General features: G+C 35.7%; 2 protein-coding genes across 3 annotated transcripts; one reads left to right on the forward strand and one right to left on the reverse strand.

The window, feature by feature from the left end:
- The first annotated feature begins 205 nt into the window (after nt 1–205).
- Nucleotides 206–3,648, forward strand: LOC107955705 (protein JASON). Of its 2 annotated transcripts, none has more exons than XM_016891500.2 (7): nt 206–542; nt 730–778; nt 915–979; nt 1,065–1,309; nt 1,525–2,272; nt 2,352–2,434; nt 3,166–3,581. In XM_016891500.2, exons 1-7 carry the CDS (start codon nt 372–374, stop codon nt 3,272–3,274), a joined length of 1,470 nt encoding a protein of 489 aa, XP_016746989.1. In that variant the 5' UTR covers nt 206–371; the 3' UTR covers nt 3,275–3,581. The 2 variants fall into 2 exon arrangements, with proteins under 2 accessions (XP_016746989.1, XP_016746990.1); XM_016891501.2 differs by having other exon boundaries at nt 238–542; nt 1,065–1,279; nt 3,166–3,648.
- An 865-nt stretch (nt 3,649–4,513) lies between these two features.
- LOC107955703 (switch-associated protein 70) lies at nt 4,514–9,329 on the reverse strand. The gene is made up of 10 exons (XM_016891499.2): nt 9,097–9,329; nt 8,899–9,012; nt 8,657–8,718; nt 8,484–8,567; nt 8,189–8,220; nt 7,996–8,077; nt 7,183–7,411; nt 6,420–6,647; nt 5,890–6,182; nt 4,514–5,202 (listed from the first exon to the last, which is right to left on the reverse strand). The coding sequence occupies exons 1-10, from the start codon at nt 9,118–9,120 to the stop codon at nt 4,845–4,847; spliced, it is 1,506 nt and encodes a 501-aa protein (XP_016746988.1). The 5' UTR covers nt 9,121–9,329; the 3' UTR covers nt 4,514–4,844.
- Between the last annotated feature and the right edge of the window lie 397 nt (nt 9,330–9,726).

Raw genomic sequence — 9,726 nt, forward strand, 5'->3', positions numbered from 1 at the left:
AAGGTTCACCTGCTCAAGTTTACAACCAACAGTCTACTCGCTACCCTTTCACCCTTTTCTATCATTGCAAAGAAGGGCCAATTCAGTAATTTACACTACCACAATTACAATTTCATACGTGGCATTCCCACTCAGCGAGTACTAATAAGGATACAGACAGGTGAGAAGATAAATGTGGGAGCATTTTAATATTTTTCCTTAATAACGTTTAAAAAAGACGTTTTTAGAGGAAATACATCATAATAATATTTCCCTCGTTTTGTGGTATTTCAAATTTCAAAAAACGACCCAACAACTCTCTCTTCTCCTTTTCTCTGTTAAATCATCGGTTCTAAAAAATAATCCAAAAAACCAAGAATTCAATAAATGAAATGGTATGCGATTTTTTGAATCGAGACTCAGGGTTAGGGATAATCTCGAGATCAGTGGTGAGGTTTCTTGATTTGACGGTGTGCAGAGCCATGGGATGTTTCTTCCACTGTTTCGGCGTCAGAACCGATCGTTCCCGCCCTCACCTCGTCGCTTCCTGTTCCAAATCCACTGTAAGTTTTTTTTTGTCTGTTTGTGTTTTTGCACTTTCATTTCCAGTTTTCTTGTACCTGCGTTTGGTTTCTCGGAAAATTCAGTTCAAGAAACATTTTCTTTCCTAGTCTTTTTCTTTTTATATTTCTAAAGAGAAGACAAACTTGAATAAAGCTAGCTTCGTTTATTTTCGTTTTGGCTGAGCAGGAACGTACTGTTTCTCGAAATCGATTATCGTCTCTCTTTGTTGACGAAGGTAACTATATATGTATCGATTATCTAGCTTATTTGTCGATTTAGCTAATTTCAACATTTTTTTTTGTCCCCTCAAATTTGATTTTTCCTTTGTTTGAAAGTGTAATTATTTTGTTTTCTTGTTTTGGTTCTAAAAGAGAAAGGAGATTCTCCATCCAACGATTTGGAGTCTCCACAAATTAATAAAGGTCTCAAGGATGAGGTATGTACATCGAGCAATTCGATTTAGATTTGTTGCTTTGTATGTGCAATGCGAATTACAATTCAAATTTTTTACCTTTCCGTAGGCAAAGTTCCTTAAATCTTGTGGCACAATACCAGAGACTCCGGTTGAAATTCGCAAAGCATCTCACAAGCTTAAACAGTCCCCTCCTTGTGGTGGAGATTCAGAGACTTCGAAGTATCGTTCTTGGCTTCCAAACACATCCATTGATAAGCTTCAGTTGGATAAGAAATCAGACCAGCCACCTACTCCAAGTAAACTTTTCGAGGTGTTGGGGAGGTCAGATTCTCCGGATAATACACCTAGCAGGTTATCAGATTTAACTTCAGACTTTAAAAATTTTAATCAACAAATCGAAACATGTAATTGGCTTCTCACTGAATTTAGAATTGCTTTGCGGATAATAATTTTCTTCTTAGAAATGAAGCAACAGTATCTGCAATTTTGTTGTGTGATTTTGTGAATACATTTTCGCATAATTTTGAAGTCTACCTGACAATTGACTCGTGCTATTTCTTTTTTAGTTGTATATCGAATGCAGCAAACACTGGGATGTCCTCCATTTGTTCTACTGAAGGTAGTGAGGCGACGACTGCTGATAAAACAGCCAAGACTGGTATCTTTTCAACTTCAGCTTATGAAAGGAACAAGTCTGTGCGATTTGAATGTGAATCTGATGCTTCTTCTAAATCTGAAAATATTGGTCAAAATCCGGAGAAACTTGAAGCACTAGGTTACCAAAGTGCATCAAAGTACTCGCCAAACCCAACCCCGTTAAAGCTTTCTGATGAAATGCAAACCCCAGGAACTGTTTTCCCCTCAAACGTGGGAATCTTTGCAAATGGGAAGACTCGGATCCGGTCTGAATACGTTCATTTAGTTTTGAATCCGGTTGGGAATGCCTCTCCGTTAAATGCAATGAAGAAAGAGCCATTGAGCTCCAAAGAGATGTTTAATGAGCAGGAAGAATCTCCTGAACGATTAGAAAATGGCACCCCCAAGCTAGGAGTAAAACAAGCTTCACTTGGTAAAGATTCAGAGGATGAAGGAAGCTTGTCTGCTTGGCTGAAGCCAAAACAGATTACCATAGATGATCCTGATAAGAATATTCATGTTACGTCCAGCAAAACCCCTCAATTTAATAGAACCCCAGGGGATAGACCCATCATTGGTATGGTGGCTGCTCACTGGAACGAAGATGAGTCTTCCCGCATCTCACCCAAGTGGTGGGATGGGAATGGAATCCCAAATTCAACTAATAAATACAAGGAGGTAAATCTTTTATTTTTCGGCTGCATTACTACTTGCAGTTTGGACACCTATGCTTGATGGATCCTTTTCCTGTTTGCAGGATCAGAAAGTGAGTTGGCATGCAACCCCATTTGAAGAGAGGCTGGAAAAGGCTTTATCGGAGGAGAGTCTTATCTCTCAGAGGTATGTTTAATTTTCCCTTGCTAAATTCAAAACCTATGATGCTATTTTATGTTGCTCTAATTTGGTGGCAAGCAGTAATGACTCAAAAGTATTTCACCTCAAAAACTCTTAGGAGATTACCTGGCGTGGTTTAGTTGTGTGAAGCACAGTTTAACATAGATTTTATACATTTGCAATATGCAAGCATCTTTCTGGTAATACTTTCTGTAACTCAACACCAATATCTGCTTTCTCTTTTCTTGTTTTCTATTTTCCTAAAGATCTTGGGGGGCTGAATTGATTTTTACTATCTATACGTAAAAACTGTAAAGGAGATTCTCATTGGTTGACATTAGTACTAAAAGTTCAAGTTCTTTTACTGGGAAAATAATTCATTCACTTTGCTTAGACATCTTTTGTCAAAAGTGTACAAACATCATCCTAAGTAGCTAGATCACAATCCCCTATGATATAATTCAAAATGCTTTGATATGAACTATTTTTTAGTTAAGATTGACCCCTTTTGATACATTCGGGTATCCGTGTGGGGGATATCCATGTTCGATGCTTACATCCAAATCCGAGTAGCATGTTTCAAATAGATGACAGAGGGTTATTTTGATCTGATTTGTAATGTTCAAAAGATTCTAACATTCCCCTTCCTTGTATGATCCATTATTGAGATGGAATTTAAATTGTTTTATTAGTAATGCTAATTCACAACTATATCTAATTGCTAGTTTTAATTACAGGAAGCCTGTTGACCGAACACTCATGTCTCTTGACGAGATTGATGAAAGCGACACAGCACTGTCTCAGCTGCGACCTTCCTCACATGCCAAGTCAGTTGTTTCGTTCTGATTACAGTAATTGCTTCCGTTTTCACATTTGATGAACCCAGATGTAATTTTGAGTCCTTCAAAAACCTGAATCAATGGCAAAAAATCATGAATTGTGATTCATGGTTGGTTTGGCATGAGCCATCTAGTGGAGCTTTTCTAGGGAGTCCATTGTAATCCGGCAGGATAGGATCTCTGCTTGAAGTGCAAACCAACGATTTTTTTAAAAGGTTTTATATCATTTTATAGTACTTGGCACCGGGCATCACTCATGATTTTATGCATAAGTTGGAGCACATCGTCCTTGTAACTTAGCTCAACTTTTTCGAGTCTTTATTTCCTTGCTTCCATTTTTGTCTGATAAAGCTGTGAGGAGAGCTTTGGTGCATTTCCATAGATTATTTCTTTTACTGATAAAATAACATGTAGTCATCGATATACTTGATAAAGTATCAGTTAAATCTTTAAAAAAAATATTGATTGAAGCTTCCAAAAATGGTTTATTTAATTTTAGCCAACCATGGGATTTAATTATAAATGTATTCATTATGCATGTAAAATTTTAAATCAATTTCACTTGAGGATACTATTTCTTTAATATATAATACCTAACCATTTAAAATTTTTGGACATAATTTAAACAATAGAGGACATGATTTTCCACCAGTATCAGTAGATACCTATTTTAAATCAAAAGAGGAAACACTTGTAAACATAGTGAAAAGAAATGCTTGGACACTTCATTATGCAAAACAATGAAAATACTTTGATACCCCATTATGTATTGAAAATCAATAATTTAATAAAAAGAAGTTATATGTAAAAGAGGGAATTAAATTCCCCCAATAATGTTAAGAGACTAGAGCTCCATATTGCAAATGAAAAATCAAGTCTTCTTTGTGAGAATTCAGTTGGGAAAGTTTGAAGCAATATAGTTTTTGTAGTTTACAAATTCAAATATTATTTCAAAGTCCTCTAATTTTTATTTTGAAAATCAGAATGTGCACTTGAATCTTCATAGAAGGAGCTAATGACCTGGTTGAATAGACTCCCACTAGAAATACATGGTTAAGCCAAATTACCAAATTTTGTGATGGTACAATTGAATAAAATCCAGCGGGTCACTCTCCATATATTCTTCTGATGTATGAACGTTTAGCACAACATTTAGATTGTTAAATATAAAAGTAACTTTAGAATGGTTATACATATAGAATTTGAAGTCAAGAAATTATTCATTAAACAAAAACTAGTAGGAACATATTAGTAATTAGCTTGTAGCTTTGTAATACCTTGATTTCAAATGATGCTCCAGGAATTGAATTGTATAAAGAAATTGAAATCATTACAAACATCTGGAATTGTAGAAAGGATAGATCCTATAAACTTTAAGACAATCCATTAATAGCAATGCTTTCTCATAATTCAAAAAAAAAAAAGCTATGAAGGTGCAGAATAGCAGGCTTAAAACAGCAGGATTGAATGCCCAATTCATACATAAGACCACGAATCTTTACATTTCTCCTGTTTAACTGACCACGAAATCCCTCCAATCGATATGTATGTGTGAGTGTATATATATATATATTTTGTCAAGGCTGGTGGAAAGAGTTTGGTCCTTGGTCGTGCTGGTTATTGATTGCAGGGCTCACAACAGAAATATCATGGCTGCTTCCCTCTGCCTCAGGGGCTATCTCTCTTACATCAGCTATTCTTGCATCTGTTGCCTGAATATCACTCCATTCACCTTCACCAACTGGTTGGATGTTAACTTCATCCGCTGCCATGTGGACTACGCTCTCCTCAGGTACCGACGCTGTTCTCGAAACACTAAGACAAGCTTTGTCTACATTCTCTAACAACTCAACGTCCTTTGTATCAGGTGGACTGTTGCTAGTATTTGATGACTCTGTCTTTTCCTCGAAAATTTGCTTTGTGTCACTCTGTTGTCTGCAAACAAAAATAGAAGACAAGATCAACTTTCGTTGCCCTGCAACTAAGGATATTTATGCTAGCTTCAGTTCTATGACAAGCAACTTGATAATTCTGAACCAAGCTTTATTGTTCCAGTATAAAAGTAGCAGTAACAAACCATGTCAACAAATCAACTAAAAATGGAACGTATCTGACTAAATGATTGAATTAACCTGGAATTTAAGTAATTTACAGATGCTTAAAGTACATGGAGAATGGATTAATCAACCAAAAGGGGGAGGAAAATGAAAGTGTTGTTTGCATTTTTATTCACGGACACAGTTCTTTTCTCTTAATGACCAATGATTTTGTCTTTGATTTTGCATTTCTAGATCAAAGAGGTGAGGAGAAGGAAGTTGGATGACAGCAAACACATTTTTATTCAGCCGCAGAGGTAGATTTCTATCCAAACATCCCCCTAGAGCAAATTAAAGATGGCCATGAAATACACTATTTTGATTATGTAAGATGTATAGAGGGATCTGCATTCCCCAGAAGCAAGATTCCGTTAGTATATCACAAAATTAGCTTGTCTTGTCAATTATTTCTACAACTTGTGTTGGTGTATCAAGTGCATGAATGTATGAACCACGGTTCCAAGGTTTCCAGAAAGGGTAAAAGCAGGATGATTATGATAATGCTTAAAAATATAATAAGTCAAACCTTTGGAGATGTGCTTGTAACGCATTCACATATGCAAGAAGGTCTTGCTTTTCCTTCACAGCGGCTGCCTCTTTCTGCTCTGCTTCTTTTATTCTTGCTTCAGCATCTGTTTCTGCAACTCTGACCTTCTCCTCTGCTCTCAGAACAGCTGCTTCTAATATTACAACACGCTCTCGAGCCTTTGCAAGCTCATTACGCCACGTATGTGCCTCCTGCATGGCAGAGTCTCTCTGCTTGATCAATTGATCCCTTTCTTTACTTAGGAACCCAAGCCTTTCTTCGGACTCCCTCAGCTATAAACACCAAGGAAAAACTTCAAATAAACACAATTATGATGCTTATATTTGGACATAGAAATCATGGCTACCCAAATAACAACTTGGTTAAGACAATTAAAAGTAACTTCTCAAAAGTTAAAATCAACATGACAGACTTATGATTCTTGGATGAGAATTCTTTTAAATTCAAAACTCTAGCCACACCATGTGAGCAATAAGATTAGAGTTGCACAATTCCAGTTTTAGCTATACCTTTAACATGAATGCTTCCCTTTGTTTTTCTGAATCTTTTGTTAAGCGCTCAATTTCTTCACAAGCAATCCTCCTATGTTCATCCATTGCATGAGCTGCAGATGCTGCAGATTCAGCAGCTTCAGCAGTCTCAGAAAGTTTATCTGCTATTTCTCTTATTGTTGAATCACGAGCACGAAGATCTCGAGCCAAATTCTGCAGTTCCTCATCCTTGACTCGTAGTGTCTCCTACAAGAATTAGCTATGACTCAGAACCAAATCTAGGGAGAATGAAATGGCCTAAATTGACTAAGCACTAGCCACAATATAAAGACAAGAAGCCAAGTAAGAAAGCAGATTGAGAGACCCAAACAACACAAATTATACACTTATGGCAGTCAAGACAGGAACATCCACCAGGTTTAACAGCCCAGATTGGCATAAAGGTATTCTTAGGCACCATTATAGTCAGAATATACATCAGCATCCAATTTGGCCCATTTCAACTAGCCCTCATAATCATGCTTTGAAATCTAGAATAATATAACAAGACATGCACATTATCTAAGTGCTAGCTAGAGTTACTCTTGCAAACATTTAGCATAAATGTGCACATTCACATATCTGAATATCAAAGCATTTGCCTAACCAGAAACTACACAAGGATGAACCTAGGTCCCAACAGCTAGAGGAATCACCTCGACATCCACTGGTATGTTCAAAAAACTTAAAAGCACAGCATACAAGCACAATAGGTTGAACAGATAAACTGCTCATAGCATACCTTCATAACTGTAAAATCATCCATCGGACCATCAGTGGGTCTATTTGCCACCAATCCTAGAACATTTCTCAAGGATACCTGCATTGTGGCTTCAATTTCTTTAGAACATTCCTTGGCTGTTGAATTGGCAGCTGCAACTACTGTTGCAACTGTACCTAATTTTGCAGAGCCGTTGCCACTTAAGGAATTGACAGCTTCTTTGTGAGCCTTTAGAACCAATTGTGTCGCACTAATTTTTGGAAGGGAGAAGAACACCGAACAGATGACATCAACCATATATATAAAATTAGTTGCCAAAAGAAGTCCATAAAATATATGGCAAGATACTTTTCAGACCGCAAGAAGATATCCAGAGTTAACTTTAGACAATTGGAGAGAATGCAAAGAGTAATAAGAATTTAAGCTTTTCTTTGAACATGAATCTCTTACCATTTCAGGCATTTTGGCCTCTTAAATACAACCAACCAAAAAAAGACAAGCGCAAAAGGACATGTGAAATGTTTCTTATCAAGAAAGCAAGAAGAGTGTTACAAGAGAGTTAGCAGCACAACATACAATCCTGACCCTTAAACACGAACATATATATTCCCTCCCCTGCTTTCATAAAAAAAAAAATATTCCCTCCCCATAAGTTTGATTGATCCGTCACCTTTGAAGTTCAAGTACCCACCACATATCACCCACAAGACATCATAGCATAAACTTGTTCAATCAAACTTATGGAGAGGGAATACATGTGTGTGTATCACTTCTGAAACAGAAAACAGAATAATAAAAAGACTGATATAGTGCAGCACGTTGTAAAAAACTTACTGTAAAGTTGATACCCAGGCTCTAGCAGCACCAGGCGTCTCTGCACAAAGAAAGTAGTCCTTTTTCTGGGGTGTCCCGATATCTAAATGGTATAGTTAAGAAGCACACAGGTTTAGCAACTGAGAACTTCTTCCACAAACATAAGCAAAAAGACCCTCGAAGCTTTTCATTTTCTTAACAAGTTATTGGATACAGAAACAGCAGCCATCATACTTTGGAAGTCCACTGTAATGAAAAAACAAACAAACAGAAAAGATAGGTTAACAACAATTCCCAGCTAAAGAATTGAGACCCACAGCAATAACTCGGAGGTGACAAATACGGATATATGTCAACATTGGCATGACCATTTCTCTTTTCCATATATTTCAAGGATCATAACTCTGTGCCTATGTCCAAATATATATCAAACACAAGGGCAGGGAAAATAAAGTCCAGGTAACAGACAGCAACAATCAACCAAACAAGGAACAAGAACATTGTCTTACTGAAAGTTAACAGGAGACATAGAGATGACGCTGTTTTCATCAAACGTGATGATTCCCTTAATACTTGGCTCATTCCTCCTAGTCCTACAAAAACCAAAACAACAGAATTTCTAGTTTAATTTTCAGTGTTTCGAAGAAAACCAAAAATAATTAAGAAATGGAAACACACTTACTTGTATTCCATTTTCCCCGTCGTCGGGTCTAATATCACCCACCTTTCATTCCATTTCCTCAGCTGTTAAACCAATGTACAGTATATACACTAAATCATCAAATTGCTTGAAAATTCATGAATTTAAAAGAAAAATACAAATTTATGAAATCCATAACTGATAATAGAACCGAAAAACTAAATGAATTTTAATACTGCTTAATTCCAGTAATAAAATTGAGAGAGAGAAGAAGAAGATCGTACGGTCTCAGATCGCTTGAGAAGTGGACCTTGGAGCAAGTTCCTACCGGAGCCAGAGGCCAGTTGCCGTTTGATCTTTTCCAAACTGTTTTCCGTAGCATCCCTAACTCCTTGTTCCTTTTTTTTCAAAAATTAAATACCAAAAGGAAAATCAATTCCAATTACCACAAATGGAGGAGGAGAAGAAGAAGAAGGATTTACCGTAGAAGCACCATTGGAAGCCATGAGAGAAGAAATCCAATAGAAAAGCTTTAATCTTCAGCACAATGAAAAGAAAAAGAGAGGAAAAAAATGGTTAGGGCGAAATGTGTAATATATTTGAAGGGAAATTGGGGGGTGGTGTTGAAACTGAGAAGGGGCTGTTAGGTTTAAGGCATAGACTAGCAGTTAGACGTAATGCTCAAAAAACTCAGATTGAAGACGAAATAGTTGATTCACTTCTGTCGGTTTTTTATTTTGAGGAGTTTACTGGCAGTAGATGAGTATTTTTAATTTTTAATATTTAATAAATATACGTAATGATTTGATGAAATAAATAATTTAATGAATTAAATTTTAATTTCTATGGTAGATCATTAAAATCGATCCATTGATATTGTATTAAAAAAATAGTTATAATAAAAAAATTATAATAATTAATGTTTTAAAAAAATTAAAAAACTATATTTTAGATTATATTTTAATTTATTTATTTAAAAATAAATAAATTAATTTTTATAAAAATTTTCTTAAAATTATATCATTAAATATTTATTTTTAATATTTTATATATAAAAAATATTAATAAATTTAGTTTTCAACCCTTACATCATTTATTCAATTTCATTTCTA

The sequence above is a fragment of the Gossypium hirsutum genome, chromosome A07 (assembly GCF_007990345.1).
Source record: "Gossypium hirsutum isolate 1008001.06 chromosome A07, Gossypium_hirsutum_v2.1, whole genome shotgun sequence".
NCBI classification, from domain to species: domain Eukaryota; kingdom Viridiplantae; phylum Streptophyta; class Magnoliopsida; order Malvales; family Malvaceae; genus Gossypium; species Gossypium hirsutum.

Bases quoted from the DNA above. Each gene is read 5' to 3' on its own strand.
- LOC107955705 (XM_016891500.2), top strand. From the start codon at position 372: ATGGTATGCGATTTTTTGAATCGAGACTCAGGGTTAGGGATAATCTCG. The intron at 543-729 runs GTAAGTTTTTTT...TTGGCTGAGCAG, and splicing joins CTTCCTGTTCCAAATCCACT to GAACGTACTGTTTCTCGAAA. The intron at 779-914 runs GTAACTATATAT...TGGTTCTAAAAG, and splicing joins GTCTCTCTTTGTTGACGAAG to AGAAAGGAGATTCTCCATCC.
- LOC107955703 (XM_016891499.2), bottom strand. From the start codon at position 9,120: ATGGCTTCCAATGGTGCTTCTACG. The intron at 8,221-8,483 runs GTAAGACAATGT...TTTTCATTACAG, and splicing joins ATGTCTCCTGTTAACTTTCA to TGGACTTCCAAAGTATGATG. The intron at 8,078-8,188 runs GTATCCAATAAC...TATACCATTTAG, and splicing joins GTATGATGGCTGCTGTTTCT to ATATCGGGACACCCCAGAAA.